At 35.0% G+C, this 20,179-nt stretch overlaps 1 protein-coding gene across 1 annotated transcript; it reads left to right on the forward strand.

Annotated features, from left to right (window-relative positions):
• Positions 1-11,670: 11,670 nt before the first annotated feature.
• LOC132598683 (serine hydroxymethyltransferase 7-like) lies at positions 11,671-17,728 on the forward strand. The gene is made up of 4 exons (XM_060311698.1): positions 11,671-13,057; positions 14,160-14,565; positions 16,712-16,813; positions 16,911-17,728. The coding sequence occupies exons 1-4, from the start codon at positions 11,999-12,001 to the stop codon at positions 17,132-17,134; spliced, it is 1,791 nt and encodes a 596-aa protein (XP_060167681.1). The 5' UTR covers positions 11,671-11,998; the 3' UTR covers positions 17,135-17,728.
• Positions 17,729-20,179: the final 2,451 nt, after the last annotated feature.

Here is a 20,179-nt window from a genome sequence, read left to right on the forward strand (position 1 = left end):
ACATACTCATTACATCTTTCGTACTGACCCCCTTTCTTCGGGGGCTGCGTTTCATGCCCGCAGGTACAGACGCCGGTGATCCACCACTATAGGCTCCACTTCTGCTATTTCGGAGTACTCCCTTTGATTCGGAGTCCACTTTTGGTATATATATCTTTTGTCATGTATATATTTCTGTATATCTGACTATTTGGGTACGGCGGGGCCCTGTCCCGTCATATGGTTCTGTCGGTCAGTTTAGAGGTCTGTGGACATGTCTGTGGGTTATGGTCTTTCTGTATGGTAATGTGTATATGTTGTTTGGGCGATCCCATACGCCGAGGCGGCCGGTCCGCATATGTTTATACGTTGCTTTGTTAGCCCTGTGTGGCCTTTGTTGGTGTTTGCTGTGTACAAGGCTATTTTGGATAGTCTGTAAAACAAAGGAAACTCTGCCGAAAATTTTCTAGAAATTATCTAAATTTGGAATATAGCCTTGACGGCTTCTGCTATATATTTGAATGCATTTGATAGATGGGTTTGGGTGCCCAGATCGGGCACTAGTCACGGCCTACGGGGTTGGGTCGTGACACTTGATACCCCTATAGTTTTCGCAACTCTGGATATCTCCCTTGTTTTTGTATAGAGGGATCATTACGCTCGACCTCCATTCTTCGGGCATCGTTGCCGTCTTAAAGATGACATTAAACAACCTAGTCAGCCACTCCAAACCTGCCGAGCTCGCGCTCTTCCAAAATTCCCCAGAGATCTCGTCAGGTCCGGTCGCTCTTCCCCTGTGCATCCTACGGACAGCACCCTTAACCTCCTCGACCTTAATACTCCTGCAATACCCAAAATCGTGACGCCTCCCTGTATGCTCCAAATCTCCCAACACGATGTCTCTCTTCCCTTCTTCATTCAAGAGTTTGTGAAAATATGACTGCCATCTCTGTTTAATGAGAGTCTCCTCTACCAATACTTTTCCATGCTCATCTTTAATGCACTTCACTTGATCCACATCGCGCGCCCTTCTCTCCCGCACCCTGGCTAGCCTGAACAATTTCCTATCCCCACCTTTCTCTTCTAGTTCAGCATAGAGGCGTTCAAAAGCTGTCGTTTTTGCCGTCGAAACCGCCGACTTCGCCTCCTTCCTCGCTATCTTATAAAGTTCCCTATTCGTCCACGTCTCCACCTCATCCTTGCTTTCTATCAGCTTCGCATACGCCATCTTCTTTGCTTCCACCTTCCCTTGCACTTCTCCATTCCACCACCAGTCCCCTCGATGCCGACCACGACTACCTGTCGAGACTCCCAACACTTCCCTTGCTACAACCCTAATACAACTAGCCGTCCTATCCCACATACTGGTCGCATCCCCACTACTATCCCAGGCCCCCATATCCTTCAATTTCTCTTCCATCTCCAGGGCACTAGCCGTGGTCAAACTCCCCCATCTGATCCTAGGTCGATCATCCCCGACCCTCTTCTTCCTCGTCATCTTGATCCCTAAATCCATCACCAAGAGCTTATGTCGGGTTGTAAGGTTGTCCCTCGGAATGACCTTACAGTCTTTGCACAAACCTTTATCATCCTTCCTAAAAAGTAAAAAATCTATCTGGGTCTTAGCCGCCGAACTACGGAAGGTTACCAAGTGCTTTTCCTTCTTTGGAAAACTCGAATTGGCTATCACCAACCCAAAAGCTCTTGCGAAATCCAAAAGTGAAACTCCTCCTCCATTTCTGTCCCCGAAGCCAAAGCCTCCATGCACATCATCATAACCTCCCGAAATAGACCCGATGTGCCCATTGAAATCCCCTCCCACGAAAAGTTTCTCAGTAGGCGGTATGCCTCCCACTAACTCGTCCAAATCCTCCCAAAAGCGCCTCTTCTCCTCCTCGCGTAAGCCCGCTTGCGGCGCATAAGCACTAATAATGTTCAAAGTGGTCCCTTCAACGATCACCTTAATCGACATCATCCTATCGTTGACTCTCCTAACCTCCACCACCTGATCCCTTAAATCACTATCTACTAAAATGCCTACCCCATTCCTATACTTCGATCTACGAGAGAACCAAAGCTTATACCGGCCTACCTCCTTAGCTTTAGGTCCTACCCATTGGTCTCTTGGACACAAGCTATATTAATCTTCCTCCTCTTAAGGATCTTAACTAGCTCTATGGACTTTTCCGTTAACGTCCCAATGTTCCAATAGTAAATGTTGAATTTCCCTTTGGCTTTTTGGCGAATTTTCTCCTTCATAGTTTGAACACCTTAGTGAAGCACTTATTTTTAAGCTAAATAACAAAAATAATTCAAAAGTCGAGAGTTAGGACTATAACTTCCAAATAGGCTTTACGTCAGCTGTCGATTTCTCTTACGACGGCTCACCTTAACCACCGTGATGCGCATCACAGAGAAACACATTGATTAACTTAGTGCCACGGAGAGCTAGGCTGCTTTGACTACGTGTCCCAAAACGACTTAAAGAGGAATTTCAACCATATAAAGAGCACTATTGTTATTGTCAACTGTCAATTGTCAATTGGTGGGCCACTAAAGCAAATTGTTGAAAAAGCTAACGGTGGCCTAAGGAAAATAGGGACCTTTATTAGTGGGGACTACATCTAATCTGGGCCCACATAAATGTCGGTATCTTAGCTCGCTTTCTATTGTGTACATGGCCATCTTTGCGTGTTAAATACTATCCACCATACAATATACGCAAATGTAACATTTCTGTTTTGTTACTTATCCACAATCTCATTCTAAAAAAAAAAAACTTCATTTATTATTTAAGTTTTATGAAATTAGATAACATTTTTTTGATTAATAATCAAGCAACCAATTACACTTTATCATCAAGTAATCATCAATTAATGGTATAATTGTTACAACTCGTCAAACAAAAACAATAGTTTAGGTAAGAAACTAATATATTCAATTTAGGTAATTTTATTTTTTCACGTATTGACAAGAACTATGTATAGTAAGATTGGTGTACAGTGTGGTAATGCCTAATGCGCATATGCATGTGTCACTGTCAATGGCTAATGATTTTATTACCAAAGTTTAGGCGAAATTAAAGCGATGGGCTCTCATCTCATGTGTACAAAGTCAATTTTCACATATGAGAAGTTAATCAGACATGTTTTTGAGTAAATTAAGTTGAGGCAACCTACTGAAGTTGTCGGTTCAAGCCACAATTGTCAAAACAAAACCGAAATAAGTTTACTGCCAATTGAAGTAGAGAAATGGATAAGTTAATCTTGTAAACCGGGAACTAATTATATGACTTTCGATAATAATATATGGAGTTTGAGTTCTACGAACCTATATGGAGTAATTCTTTTACACTATCATGTCATTTTTTAAGTAATTATATGTAAATTGTTTGATAAGAATAATTATTAATCTAGTAAGCGTGGTAACAAACTGTTATGACGGGTAAAAAAAAAAAATCCAACGATAGTATATAAAAAAAACTTTAAAGTAGTTAGGAGTACTTAACTTAAATCCACATCACATGCTCCCTATGTTCTAATTCATGTGGCATTTTTCTTTTCAAGATTCAAACTATTGACTAATATTTTTAAATGTATTTTTTCATTGTATTGACATCAAAAAATTTGTAACTTAATTGTAGTACCTTTTTATATCGTTTTTAAATATTTAAATCTTAATTATAAATATGAAGTTAATTTAATTTAAGTAGCTTTAAAGATCAGTTAAATTGATATCCGAAAAGCGAAAAATGTCACATAAATTTGGACGGAAGGAGTAACATTGAGGCGGATTAACGTAGAAGTAATATATTTACATGCACATGTTGTTCTTTCCGGGGGTAAATATATGTAGAATATAGATAGAAAAATTCGAACTCACAAACTATAAATTAAAGGAAATACTATGAAACTTAAGAGAAATAAATCAAATGAAGCATTCAATTGGAACAAACTTTATTTATGATCACCAACACCTAGGATACCTAGAGAGTCTAGCTTTTCTAACTTGTACGTTTTTAGAAATAAATCACCGACAACCAATTGGAATTTGGAGGCCAATGTGGTGCGGTGTGCCATCAACTTCATAGCTTGTCGAAGGTGTAACTATTTTTCTTTTGTTTTATTTTGAGACGAGGGTATTTCGAAAACAGCCTCTCTACCTTTCAAGGTGGGAATAAGATTTGCGTACACTTAATCTTCTCCAGACTTTACACTGTGCAATTCAACTGAGTATGTTGTTGTTGGTTCTTATGCCTTTTTGCACTTGTGCAAGTAAAACGCTAAGGGAAGTCCTTGATTTGTCAGATTGAACAATTGAAATGTGTTGGTTTCCGATTAGTCCCAAATTGGATAGCATTGTTTTTCCTAATTCATATGACAAATATTTGAAATAACTCATGGCTTGCTCTTTTAATATTAAACTAGTATTAGAACCCGCGCGATGCTCGGCCAATGTTAAAAAAAATTAATCATATAAATTATTATCTTATTTGTTTTTTTAGCACATTAGTTTAACTATTTTTAGAAAAAAAAATGTAATGTCATTTTGCTTTCTTTGCGCAATACACTCAAAATCAAAAAGTTTATAAAATTAAAGACTAACTAAACGACTGTGCTTCAAAGAATTATTATCATAGTTGCTGTTAGATATAGTAATAATATTATAATCAAAGGTTGATGTTGGCAAAGTAATGTTAACTTCACTCACCTCGAAGAATGGCTTGGAAAGCGGCAAGTGATATCTATTGTTGAAATATGCCTCTATTTTCAATCCTTTATGGTAAAACTCATGTACAAAGGACTTATCTATAAACTCTCTAATTGTGGATTCAAATTAGTATTCCTAAATTCATAAAAAAGGTATAATAAAGATTCGATTTCACAAAGCTATTAACAAAAATTACGCATGATATATATATTTTTTTTATGACAAAAGAACCCGCAGCCGCTACCCTTCGGGTGCGCACACGGTAAACCCCTCTTCTGTGTAATAGCTCACAATACGCATGATAGTTTCTTCTTCATGTTTCGACATTATATGGTTATTGTGCCGGTTGATTATGCATGAGAATGCACATTTTTTCCTCTGAATGAGAACTTTTTGTTCTCTTCCCTTCTTCCCCTTAATGAGTTAATTAGGTTTAGTATACGCAAGTGCGTCCGCATATCACCATTTCAAAAACATAGAGTAATAAGTTCAATATAAGAAGAGAGGTTTTAAAAATTTGCATGCATGTTATATAGTTCTTTGCAACCATAACAAGATTCTACCCTTTACTATAAAAAGGAAAGCAGAAACTCAACTAATTATTATTCTTTAGTTAACTAAGTTATATAACTGACGTTCGATCAATTAATCTTTATTGTTATTCATTAAGTTTACCTAAAAATTAACATACCAAATGATCCTTTACAGGAGTATCTTCTATAGTGCATCTTTCACAAAAAAAAAAAAGAAAAAAAAAAAGGTACTGACTTATGTCCAATATACAAAAATTTAGCCATATTTAAAGTAACATTCGTTTTTTGCTTTAAGTCTAACAGTCGGGAGTCCTTATTCGTGGTTATCCTGTAGCTCTAACATGCGGCGGTAATACTAAAGCTTCACTAAATTAAGAAGAATTCACATATAAGATCCCATATTTGTTTGATATAGGATTTTCAGAAGCCACATGTTCTTACTTTTTTGTTTTAACATATCGAATCAAATTCAACACACACTTTCTTATATTCATAATCTATACGCCATTTAAGGCTAAGTGATATAGCCCTCGCATCAATCTCATAATCCGCTACAATGGAGTTCCTCCCCGACTAATTCAATATATATATAGGTTTAACATTATGCTCTCTCTGTCTCAATTTATGTGGCACAATTTGAATTTTCAGAGTCAACCTTGTTAATTTTGACCGTGTCGTCGGACAAAGGTTAAATTATTTTTTTAGCCAATTTATATATTTGAAAAGTACATAAAAAAGTATTATAAGTCACAATCATTGAAAATTCAAAATATTTATAATACATATGAAAAAATTTATGGTCAACGAAAAACTATTTTGAATTCCGAAATCCGAAAAGTGTCATATAAATTGGGACGGAGGCACTAATAGTTAGTTCACTTTAAGGTCCAATAGGACTTATCCATAATATGACGTTTTACTTTCTTAGTTTAAATTCAAATAAGTCTTATCCTTCTATTTTTACACTGTTTTTTTTTTTTTTTAAAAACATCTTTTTTGTTCCTTATTTTGGTTTTTTACATTAGCAACTCTTTAGTATTATTACATATTTACATTGTAATGTGACTTTTTCATTAGCTTACACTTGATGTAATATCGGTGTCCACTGTTCTCCTTATCCCACAATATGCATAAATATAAATTCCTTAACTCTTAACATATATTCATAGTTTATTTTTAAAATTTATATATAAACTCTTTAGTTATTTTTAACTGCAAATTATTTTATTTCTAAACTAATTTAAAGTATAAATCTTCACATTATATTTTATAAAATTCTTAATACTGCGAACATGATATTCTCAAATGCCACTCATCTTATGTATAGTTTTTTTTTCTGACTTCTCTTCTCTCATCTATAAAGCACACAGAATTAAAAATATCATACACAAAATAAAATCAAGTAATTATTAACACGATCAACCAATTTTGAGATGAAAATAGATAATACGATACAACAAATCGTTAAAAATATACCTTTATATTGTCTCTCTTCCCTTCACGAAACCTTCTCCTTCATAATTCCTAAAATAACACGATTCAAAAATTATAATAATTTTTAATATTCATAAAACAAAAAATTTGAATATAAAGAGAACTGTCTACCGTACCAAAAGGAAATATCACCATAAATTCATCTTTTTATATACTCATAACTCCGCTTCAATGAATTTATTTGTCATTGTCTACACTGTACAAAGGAGACTTTAAACTGGCAGAAAACGTGCATGACTTGAATCATTAGTAGATAATCACCCTCTCTGCTTCTTATCGGAGAACTCACCTCTTTAGCAAAATTAAAAATTTATCTAACTAAATTAATTCAAGCTGGTATAAATTATCACAACATCGCATAAATCTTTTGTCTATCTCCCTACTTTGTTACCTGACGCAAAGAAACAATATTTCTGAAGACACCAAGTTTTTTAGGAGATCAGAAGTACCACAGGAGCAGCATTATAAATTTATAAGTTATAGTTTTTCAATGAATTGCAATTGAAACTGGGACACACATGTCCCCTAGAAAGCCCATAGTCTAACCTTAAGCACACACAAATTCCTCCACATGATTTATGGTTAAGAAAAAATGGCAGAGAGCAGGGCACCATTTTTGTGATGTAAACATTATTTACTTACCAACTCCCCAAAGAGTTCAAACGGGCATCCAAATGCTGTTTTTTTATTTCTTTATTTCGACTTCTTCTTGCTCTGTAAGAGTAACGAAGAAATAAATTTTTCTAAACACTAAAACTTTGAAAACTCCTACTATCACGATAAAGTGGGAGAAGTCGTAACCATCTCCAAAACTGTAACTATTAAATTTAAATTTTAGATATTTATATTTTAAAATTAGTTAACCACTCTCAATTCAAAAAATAAATTTTTTATTTACGTTTAAAATTTTGAAAATATACTGAAATTGTAAATACTATTTACCTCTTTAATTAATTTGTTGAGAATTCAAAAATTAACACTAATTCTAAACATTTTAATAATTAATGGAGTATATCAATTTTGTTTTAAAAAAATACTTAAATTTTACTCATACAATGAAAGTATTGAATTTTCAAATCAAATTGCACATTAGATTACCGTGGAGATATCTTTGATACATTCTGGAATAAAAAAATTATTATTAAGTTTTAAACCTTCATGTAAATTTTTTGTCCTAATTATTATGTCACCTATAATCCCTTAATTCAAGCCTTAAATTCCTCACAAAGAGGGTAGAAATCTTTTCCTACTTTCCTAAACCGACATTTAAAAATAATAATAATTATAGATAGATATTTTAAATAGTTTTTACATTTGGCATCCTAAGGTGATTACACTTGGCATCCTCACATCGCTTTGCCTCTCCTATTATATATAGATAGATTCTCTCTAAGAATCGTGACATCGGCACAAATTAAAGTTTTTTTTTTTTAATCTTTCATCGGCGCGCGCGCATATATATATATATATATATATATATATATATATATATATTTGTCATTTGGTGTCCACGGGAATTGAAAACTACCCAAGCTCAACTTAGCTCCACGTGTTCAACCTATTACGAGCTTTTAAGTTTAGATCAAATGTATCTAATATTATGTGGCTTGATAATATCTCCATTACTTAAAGCAACTTGCAGGCGAGCTTAAAATGCTTGATAAAAGAAACCAAGGAAAGAAGTTTTCTTTCTTTTTCACCTCTAAGAAATGAACAATGATTTCTCTTTAATTACACTACTGTGATTCGAAACTTTTAATTTTTGTATTAGAAGCAGAGGCGCTCATCATAAGCTAACCTCACAAGACGCTAATCAAGAATCCAAGCGTTTTACACACAAGTCACAAAAGTCAACAAAGTTCCCCTCAACGATGGAAAACATATTAAAATCATGCTTCTTGTCTGATTGGCAATAAATCACAACAATGATACTCCCTCCGATCTATATTATATGATGCTTTTAGCTTAGATATACGCTTAAAGAAATTCATTCACCTCTAGAAATTGTAAGAGTTGTTTTCACTAAATTATCCTTAATTAAATTGTACCTAGTTCATCTTAGTCTCGCTTCCCTTATCTTTTGTTATTCACATCTTTCCCCGTATAACTTCGTTCCTAATCATATCCTTCTGGGTATGCCGCCGACACATCCATCTGAGCATCCTCTTTTCCACTACCTTCATCTTCTAAACATGAGCATTCTTAATTGTCCAACACCCTATCCCATACAACAATGTTGGTATAACCACCGCTCTGACAAAACGAAAAGTTCAAAAGCAAAATGCATATTGATTCACTTCGACACATTGGTCAGATGGACCACCCATTACCCCTATACGGATAGACTGCAAACTAATTTGGGCTGAAATTCAATTGGTACTAGTAATATTTTGGACTTGTTAAATAACTGCCACAGCCCAAAACTCTCACTTTCTAAGGGGTCATTTGCACGACGGTCCTTCAACGGCACTGGTCTTTAATTTTTGTCCCTCCAATTGGTGGTCTTAATTTTTGTGCTTCACTAAAAATCTTTTGGTTTCGGTTCGAACCTCCGCTCAGTAATTTTTTTTTAAAAAATGGCAAGATAGAGTTCGGATTCGCAAGGCATGCAAAACTCTACCTTGCAGAGTTTCATACTCTACCTAGAGGTTTGCCTTCAAGCATTTTTTTTATTTTTTATTATTTAGTTAGAATTTTATAAATTTCTGCCTTAAGGCTTAACTTTTGCCCGAATAGGCCTAACTTTGCTACAAACTTCTGCCTTATGATTTTTTTTTTTAATATTTGGCTGAGCGGGGGTTCGAACTCAGAGCTTATGAATTTTAGACGAAGGCCAAAAATTAAAGATTTCAAATTTGAGGGATAAAAATTAAAGACCGGTGCCTTTGAAGGAAATTCCGCACAAAAAAAATGCTTTCTGAAGCTCACAGTTCAGCCCATATAAAATCTAAAATAAGGCCCAACCGTACCAGTTCTACTGACGACACACCTGTTGTCGATAATCCAAGATTGATAGACAACTAGTGAATTGGTTCGCGCTTCGCGCGACCATAAAAATCTTATTCAATTTTTGAAATAATTTTTTAATGCCGGAATATTAAAAATATTTAACTCTTCTTTAGTCTTCAAACTCAAATAAATTAGATTTTCAGTCTAAGCTATTTTATTATTGTCGTTTATTTTTCTTTTTGTTTGATTTTTTATCAATTACGGATTTTTAATTATCCACAAATGCTAAATTTTAAATAATAATCTATACAATTTACACATAAGTTTTCTTTGTTTATTTTATATATTAGTATCTATTTAATTCTTCTTCTCTACCTTTCAAGAGCTACATTTTAGTGCTTCATTTTTTTTTTCCTTCAAAATTCTTAGAAAAAACATCAACAACAACATCTACTACATAAATAATAATGAAAGGGGTAAAACACACAAATGAAATCTCTTTGGTTAACTTTTTCTTTAATGTTTTCCGTTTTTCTCTTCTTCTTCTTTTCTTGCTTCCTTGTTCATTCATTCTAAAAAAGAATATCTACCTTTTCTTCTCTCTCACTCGAACATTACATTTTTTATAGTGGTCACTTCATTCTAAGGCTACTATTTTTCCGGTCTAAAAATTATTGAAGCTATATTGAAAATTCATAAAATCTAACCTGAATTTTCAAGCTTTATTACATTGACAATCCTTCTTTGGACAATTGAAAAATTTATCATTTACTAATTCATTTTTATCGGAAATATGTAAAATTACTTGGTTAAACTTATTCTAAAATAATATCTTCACTTATAATTGTTGATATATTTTCAAACCTTAGCAGGTATCGACTAAGCAACAAAAACATGGTTATACTATCTATAGAAATACAGGATAGAGGAATAAGAAAGAAGATAAATCATTTAAAAAAGAAATAGAAAACATATGACACCAAAAAAAACTCTAGGACGGTAGGACCTAGAAAAAACTGCTTTCGATTCATGAAAGTTCATACATGTGAGAGATCAAAATTGGAAGAAGAATAAAGTAACATAAATAGAAAATCCTATTAATCCCAAAATAATATATCAACAACTTACTAAATAAAATAGAGTAAAATTACATCCATATATAACCTCATTGGTCACCTATTTTTAATTTGCAAAAAAACACAAACATTTAGCAAAAGTAACCATATAATATTATATAAATATTTCAAGAATTCAAATGAACAGATAAACAAAGAATTCAAATAAACTAATCACCTTGCATCAGAAGAATGACAAACACGGTTGATCGGGAAGTAGGATTAATATGTTACTTATCACATGGTGGATGAGAAAAAATTTGAAGAGAAATTAGGTCTATATATATTTGCCATAAGTACGTAATTATATTGATAATTGATAATGGAGGTCTTGAAAGTAGGTAATAATTATAGGTGACCAAAAGGTTAAAAAAAAACTGAAATTTTAAAGTACCCCATTTATGGGTGAGTTAAGGGCAGTTAAGTATTAATCTGTATGGGAATGATGGATCGTGGAGATCAAATTTTCAAAAGTTCAACTCTTTAAATTTTCAGGGGAAAAAATCAACTTTGTAAATTTGAATCTTTACAAGCTTTTTGGGGGAAACCACAAAGAAAATTATTCATTTCCATTTACAACGTGGGCAACAGAATTCAATGCCGCTATTGCACAATGCCTTTCTAGTTGGTTAGGGACTTTTAAGTTTTTCACCATAATTAAGAGAGGTACAGAGATGAGCTTTTAATATTGCATGTTTAATATAACTAAGAGAGTTAAAAGAGTAATTTTTGAGCTTTTTTAACATAGCACATAAATGAGAGAAAATAATTTTTTTTTTTTTTTTAAAAAAGAAAAAAGATAAATGTTAAAAGAGGTGTGCCAATTGTCTATGCCTTACTTTATATTATATATTAATTCCTACCCATCAGGACTAAGTTGAAACTCAAATCAAAACCACAAGGTGTGAAGGGTTTGGTTAAAGTAACAGGCCCGTCACCGGAATCAAAGGAGCAAAATTGTCCAGATACATCCCCTCGAATCTTGCCCGTCTTCATTCATTAACAAAACCCACGCGCTTCTCTACATATCATATCATTCACAAAGAAGAACAAAAAATCTGTAAGAACTTGAATAATTTCCTTTGACGATGCACTGCTACTCCAACTGCTACTGTTGTTCCTGTTCTTAATATCTCCTACTTTCCGACGGTCAGGGTTTATTTTTTCGTTATTTATTTTGTGAATTGTGGTAAATTTCGATCGTTTGTTACAAGTACGATGGATTTGAGTCAATCGCAGTCGAGTAATCTGTCGTTAGGGTTTATAACTCATGCGTCGCCGCCGGTAACCGCAAATCGGTCTCATATCGCTGATGATTCTATTTCCTTTCAGATCGATTCTAGGGTTAAGGAACAATCGCATCTGGTTACCCCAATTCCACTTCAATTAATGGATAAACAAACCGAAAACGAGAAGAATGGTGGAGAGAGTGTTGATGAAGAGAGGGATGTTGAAGAGTTTCGAATTCTAGGGCATTCAATGTGTATAAAGAGGAAGAGAGATAATAATACTGATGGGATGAGTTCGTCTTCTTGTACTTCGAAGAGTTTTAGGGTCACCACGAGTTGTTCCAATGAGAATAATTCGTTAGAAACGCGAAGGAATGCGGTTCGGGCTTGGGGTAATCAGGGTTTGCAGGTGGCTGACCCGGATTTATTTGAGATAATGGAGAAGGAGAAGAAAAGGCAGTATAAAGGGATTGAATTGATTGCTTCGGAGAATTTTGTATGTAAGGCTGTGATGGAGGCATTAGGGAGCCATTTAACGAACAAGTACTCTGAAGGAGCACCGGGTGCGAGGTATTATGGTGGAAATCAGTTTATAGATGAGATCGAGACATTATGTTGTAAGCGTGCATTAATTGCGTTTGGACTTGAACCGGAGAATTGGGGTGTGAATGTGCAACCATATTCGTGTACTTCAGCGAATTTTGCAGTTTATACTGGTTTGTTACTGCCTGGTGATAGGATAATGGGATTGGATACGCCATCCGGTGGAAACACAAGTCATGGGTATTACCTTCCTAATGGAAGGAAAGTTTCAGGGGCTTCAATTTTCTTTGAGTCTCTGTCATATAAGGTTGACCCCCAAACTGGATATGTAGATTTTGATAAGCTTGAGGAGAGGGCTCTTGATTTCCGTCCCAAGATACTTATATGTGGGGGGAGTTCGTATCCCCGGGAATGGGATTACGCAAAGTTCAGACAGATTGCGGACAAATGTGGTGCAGTTTTGTTGTGTGATATGGCACAAATTAGCGGTCTCATTGCTGCAAAGGTGATCTTTTTTAGGCTCTCTGATTATTTTTATTAATGCTCACATGCCAAGATCCTATGCTCGTTCATTCATCAGTTTAATTTTCTTCTTAACGACTTTAATGCTCAGTGCTGATATTTTGTTTGAAAGCAAGAAGGATCACAACCCAATAACGGGTGCTTCAGTCCAGTTCCTCTCCATGTATAGAAGCCTTTGGTTTCTAACTATTTTAATTTGATTAGGCCAAATATACTTCTTCAAAGAAACAAATAGCCAGCTTACTGAAGCAAATTGCCATTATGGTACCTTTGTTGGGCATCACTTGCGTAATGTGGAAGTTATCTGATTGAGAAATCTCGCCTTCCTTTATTCACGATTAGTTCTTGGTTGCTTGTTATAGTTATAGTGTCATTTTTGTTATTTGCTGTATGTATTAGTAGACGATGTGACTGCAAATCAATAATTTGCTCCTCGATTTTGAGCTCTTATGAGTTATGATAATCCCTTGCTTTGTGATTTCAGTACGCTACTATATGCAATTGACTTCATGGTTGCTTTTTTTTTTTTTTTTTTTTTTTTTTTTGTGTGTGTGTGTGTATGGGGCTGTCGGCTTGCGTGTGCGAGTCTGCGCTTTGGGGTATGTGTGTTGTGTCACAAATTGAAACAACTGAGCTATAATTATCTTTACTTGTTATGGCCGTTCATCTTCAAATTTGTTACCACTTATCTGACGGGGTTGGTGTAAAATGGTTAAATGATTATCATTCGAGTTTGGTCCTAAGTTCGTTTTGTTAGAATTTTTTTGATTAAGAATATTATATTTGATTAAAAGGTTTACACTTCGGTATAGTTTTTAAATGGAATAATAGGATGTCTAAGCCTCTAAGTGGAGTACTGCGGTAACATGTTAGATATGTCATCCCTAGTCAACCTTGCCTCATGAGTATATGTTTTGGTGTCAGCACATGCCTTAATATGAATCTGCCTGCAATTTCTGCCCAAAATTAACTTCTTGTACGAATTATTTCCTCTCTAATCCTGTCAGAGTTGATTTGTAGTTTGTCCTTTGATTGTATTTGTAATCAGCGATCTTGCTAATCCGTCGCATGGTTTTTTGCTGCAGGAATGTGCGAGTCCCTTTGATTATTGTGATATAGTTACCTCAACCACTCACAAAAGTCTTCGAGGTCCTAGGGGAGGAATTATCTTTTATAGGAAAGGCGCAAAGCCAAGAAAGAGAGGCCTGCTCTTGAATCAAGGTGATGGTAGTGATAAGTATGATTTCGAGGAGAAGATAAACTTTGCTGTTTTTCCTGCACTGCAAGGAGGGCCACACAACAATCATATTGCTGCCCTCGCTATAGCATTGAAGCAAGTGGCAACTCCTGAATACAAGGCTTATATGCAACAAGTTAAGAGAAACGCTCAGGCGCTGGCAGCTGCTTTATTGAGAAGAAACTGCAGACTGGTTACTGGAGGGACTGACAGTCACATGATATTGTGGGATCTGAGAAGTCTTGGTTTAACAGGTTGCTATATCTTTTTCTGTAATACCTCTTGCCAGTGTTTTATTTTGTTCATTATTTATGTTATCTGTCTGTTGAAATTTATTGATGAAATCTGCTTATTTCTTGTGGCTTATACCACTATTTTCCTTTCTTCCCATCTATTTGGATATTTGTTGTTGAATCTTGATGAATTGGAATAGTAAGGAGGAATGGAGTAGGATATTCTCAATCAACTAAGCCTCAAGCCTCAAATAGTTAGGTCAGCTATATGCTTGCTTTGTAACCGTTCCACTACAGCGGACTAAGATACTGCTGAGAAGAAAAATAAATAACCAGTCTAGTCCTTGTAAGGCATTTCACAATTTTGGTCATTGGCACTGGGGTATTATGCATCTCTTCTTCTTTTCATGCTAGTAAGGTAAATGAACTGCATTGTCTTCTTCGTTCATGTTTTATTCTCATCATTTTGCTGTCTGTTCCTCTGACATCGTTTAGGCCTCTCTATCAGTTTTGCTACTGAATTGATTGAATTGAATTGTACATTTCTTCTTCGATATAATTAGTATTTTCTATGATCTCTTGATCAACATTTGTCCAACTTTGGCAGTTTATCTCATTAGGTTTGGTCTTTAGATTTCTTTAGAAGTGTGATATGCTTTGCTGCTATTGGAAGATTGTCGAGAGGCACTAAATCGCCCAAGTCTTATTGTGATTCCTGAGTTATCTCGACTGCTTGTCATATATTGATTCCATCTCGCTCAATTGAATGTGCTGTTTAGGTTAACTTGATTACTAAAAGAACTGTCGGAGTGGTGGTTTGTTGAAAAAATGGAGATCACGTGAGAGGCACCCGATTTGTTTTTGTGCATTCCTCCAGATTTGTTTTTGTGCATTCTTTACTAGAACTTTATCTTGGCTGGCGTTTTGAACTGAACATACACATACTTGAAATTTGAGAGTAAAGTTGGTTGCAGTGAACATGATAAGGAGCATGGAGATCAATTTACAAAAAGTAACTTAATAGTAGGAATATCAATTTTTTTTTTTTTGGTAAGTAATAAAATTTCATTAGTAAAGCATCAAGAAGATGCAAGGTTACAGATGGGCAAAAAGCTGTATCAAAAAAATATTTGTAATTTTAGCAAATATACTTTTGACAATGGCATGTGAGGTGGGGTTTCCAGAAAGTTTAAGTCCTAGCATAGCCGCAGATCAGTGTATGAAAGAAGCATAAAATTAGTAGCTTTAGCATGTGTTTGACTGGTAGAGGTAATACCATTTTATAATTATAAAGAGCATTTACTATTGTTCAATGGCCTGCGATATGGGTATTCGAGGACAGTTAACTCCTAGCATAACACACACTCCCTCCGTGCCAATTTATGTGGCACTCTTTCCTTTTTAGTCAGTCCTAATAAGAATAACACCTTTCTATATTTAGTAATAGTTCATTTTAAAATTTTCATTTTACCCCTGATGAGATGATTTTTGACCACACAAATGTCTATCTATGGCTTGTTTATATCACAAGTATCAAAAGTCTTTCTTTCTTTCTTAAACTCCATTCCAATCAAACACCTTCACATAAATTGGGAAGAGTAGTATTTTCTATCAAAGGCAGAAAGACTGAAAAGCTCCTTGTGTCTACCAGCAATGTGAAATTAAAACATGAGCTTTTGTGAAGGCAGGCTAATACGAAAAGAAAAAAAAAACTATGCCAATCAAGTTAAAAATCATGTTGAATTTTTCTGTCTTGTAAGCTATTTTCAAATTCATATTGGTGACTAATTTTCTTCTAATATATTTCTTATTTGTTATTCCTAATAGTTAATATGTCCGTCCAGAAATTTCTTGACAATTAATATATCACTGTCATCTATCGTGAGTTGTTTGGTGCTATTCTCTTTAAAGACAGCCCATAAGAGATGTGCAATGTGCCTAGAATCAGACCTAGCAAGACTTCCTCAACTGTGGTATTATCGGCATTGATTTAGCTTGCTTGTACACTTCTAAAAGTATTTCATCATCCCGTGCTAATTCTTTTGCTCACTGATTCTGGGGCCAAATGCGGGATACTGCTATGTCAATTTGATTAGAGTTGTTGTTGCTAACTTGCCTCCCGGTTTTTGAATGTATTAGTTTTGATCTTTATACTTCTACTTTGCAGGTAAGAATTTTGAAAAGGTCTGCGAGTTGTGTCACATCACTCTCAACAAAGTAATGGTCTTTGATGATAATGGAAGTATTACCCCTGGAGGTGTGAGGATAGGTAAGTTCGGGTGTGGGTTTGGTGTGGAGGCACATATATAAACTTTTAGGAGTTGAAAAGCTGTTTGCTTAATTACATTTTCTTGCTGTGACTGCAGGAACCCCTGCTATGACATCACGAGGCTGTATAGAGAATGATTTTGAGACAATGGCAGATTTCCTCCTCAAGGCAGCACATATTACAAATTCAATACAGAGAGAACATGGAAAGCTCGCAAAGGCTTTTCTGAAAGGCCTTGAGAACAACAAAGATGTTATCGAGTTGCGAACGCGTGTTGAGAATTTTGCATCCCTGTTTGCAATGCCTGGATTTGAAGTATAGTCTAGCCGGAAATCTAGTTCTGGTGGAGGAATTCTTTCTTTGTTCATTGACCAACATTTGCTGTGGATGGGAGAAGAGCAGTGCACCCAACTCGTGGTTTATAATTGAGTAGGCTTGATATGATTTTCAAGTGTCCCTTGAGCTTAGCAACCCTGGATTAACTTATGATATGCCACGTTTGAGTGTTTTGTCCTTATCTACTGTCAAGGTTCGCTGAAGGTGCCTCGAGAAATTTCAAGTGGCTGGACCTGGCCACAGTTTCAGTATTTTTGTTGAGGGTTTGGTAAATTAAGTAGTGTTTGTAACGGGGGACCTGATTCATGGTAAATTAAGTAGTGTTTGTAACGGGGGACCTGATTCATGGTAAATTAAGTTGTGTTTGTCACGGGGGACCTGATTCATTGTCCTATATCTGTTTTGATACACTGTTGTTTTGGGTCCTCATTATTCTTGGTTGTACCTATATTATTATATCTTTAATATTCAACTTGTATATACTCTATTGTTCTCTCATTGAAGAGGTTACAAGGTTGAATGTACATTACATATAAGAAAAAAAGAAACGAAGGAAATGAAAGAGATGGTTTGGAAGGACGGCTTAAATTCACAGTTCATTACCTATTTATATTGTTCCCCCTCCATGTTATGCGTTGAGTCAGGTTGTATAGCATCACAGGCTGCCGAAGCTACTCTTAAAGGGCGTTGCTTGAGCATCATCAGTTTCAGTTTCTATTATAATTACTCCGTGATTTTATCGAGTATGATCTATCAAGAGCTGATACGAGTGCAATACTTATTTACTAGGTGTAATTCAGCTCATTTGACATTCATTGCCTTTGAAAAGATTACTTTCTACTCAAGGTCGCCTATTGTCATGGTTAATGCTAGGAATGGAGTTGGCACAGGTAAGTTGCCGAGGCTTGAAACCCATTGTCGACCAAGTCTAGCAATTTTCTTTACATTGTCCAATAAGGTTAGACCAAGAGCAGAAAGAAAGACAGCATTAGATGAGAAAGTTGTTCTTTTTCCCTCCCTAGGGGCTTGGAGATTTGGGAAAAGAACTGAAAAGTTGGCAAACCAGAATCATGATTTCGATAGTTGAAAGGAACAAGTCGGAGTTGCAAGTTGTAAAGAAGAAAAAGAGGATAATAATTAGAGAAGAAAAAAAGAGAGGAATCACATTTCACAGCCACAGGGAACAGGTTACATGTCAGAGGTAGGATACAAGAAGATATACCCCCAAGTACAGAGCTAGGAGGATAGGCTCTATTGACAGCAGCCACAGAGAGCTGCTTGTTTTCTTCTCATCATCACTTATTCGTCCAACAATATAACATTATAACAACAATCAATTACTACACATGCTATTGTGTACTCTTCTCATTGTTTGCTTTCATTTAATTCCTTGAAAACAGAAAAAAATAAGATCCCTTTCTGGGAATCAGACAAAAGCTTCCACAGTTAAAGAGCAAACTGCTTTTTTCAATTTGTGAAAAAATGAATGCTAGCCCAGGAATCTCATGATCCTTCTCTTCCTCTATCTCTGTCTCCGCCCACTTCTACATAACTTTTTCACAACTTGAATGATTAGTAATTTACTAACACAACTCATGAGGGATTCTCATAGAAACACCATCAAATATCTAGTTCATTTTCAAAGTATACTCTGTAGAAATTGTTGTGAATTGAGAGTTTGAGAATTCAATGATACAATTATCACCCTATGGTTATTTTCTATATCCATCCAAAGTCATTGATGGCTTAAAGTTCACAATTAGCAAACTATCTTTCCCGTACCTTTTGCGAGCTGTTTCTGTTGTTTCCTTGTTTGAATTGGTACCAGTCATGTTAGCTGTCTACTTTTTAAGAAAATCGTTGAATTGCTCACAAGAAAGGAAATTCAAATCTGGGGCCTTATCAGAAAAGCTAAAAGGAACATTTTTTCTTCCCACATCAACTTTTAGGCTGTTAGTCAATCAAAGATTTAGCATGTTTTTACTTTTAAGATCCTTAATTAATCAAGGTTCTAAGACACCAAGTTTTAAGGTGAATTAGACAAACTTAATTGCAAGAAAAGGGGATTGTTGGCTGCGATTATGACCGACCAAGAAAGTTAAAAAGACCAATCTAATCTCTGTTAGTAACATTATTAAGAACCTGTCATTTTCTTAAAAATAGTTGTTGTCATGTGGGCAGGAAGCATCATTCCTTTTATTTACTTTATTTAGGTGGTATCACATTCTTTTCCAATTGACAGAAGAAGCATCTTCCAATTTCAGTAACCCTAAACCTAGCTAAGCTGTCCATTAGTACTACAATTCTTTTAAAACACCACCTACTAACATACTCCCTCCGCTTCAATTTATATGAACTCATTTCACTGGGCACGACATTTAAGAAAGAGGGAAGACTTTTGAAACTTGTGGTTCAAAATAAACCTTGAAAATTTGTGTGGCTGTAAATCATTCATAAAGTGAATTTGTTTCCAAATTAGGAAAGAGGTCATTCATTTTGACACGGACTAAAAAGAAAATAGGTTCAAACAAATTGAAACATAGGAGTAGTATATTAAATTATTCTTTCAGCTCCTATGCTTCCTCAACACATCAAAATGTTGCCTTGAACAATTAATTTATTATGTTAGTCAATTATCTTCATCTTTGATGGCTGGGGAATAAATGGCGCCTTTAAGTAGATGAATTGTAATCATAATCTTCATAGTAAATCAATGATGCAGGACACAGGCACGTCATTTTTTTTTTGGTAATTAAGGAGAGGACATTTTGGATCTAATGGTAAAATAATTGACAAATTTGTAGATAGAGGAGGATGGAGCTATTTTGAGATTCAACTAAATTTAATTTTTTCGGATATGAAACTTATAATTTATATATGCAAAATTATTAAAATATAATTATATTATATTCTGAACTCATAATTTATAAAAGTACAATAAATTCAATCTTAAAAGGGCATGATGTTTAAATTCTGGATCCGCTTTGATTGTAAAATGCCCTAACCCAAGTGAGGTCTAATCATAGTAAC

Source organism: Lycium barbarum, chromosome 6 (genome assembly GCF_019175385.1).
Source record: "Lycium barbarum isolate Lr01 chromosome 6, ASM1917538v2, whole genome shotgun sequence".
NCBI lineage: Eukaryota > Viridiplantae > Streptophyta > Magnoliopsida > Solanales > Solanaceae > Lycium > Lycium barbarum.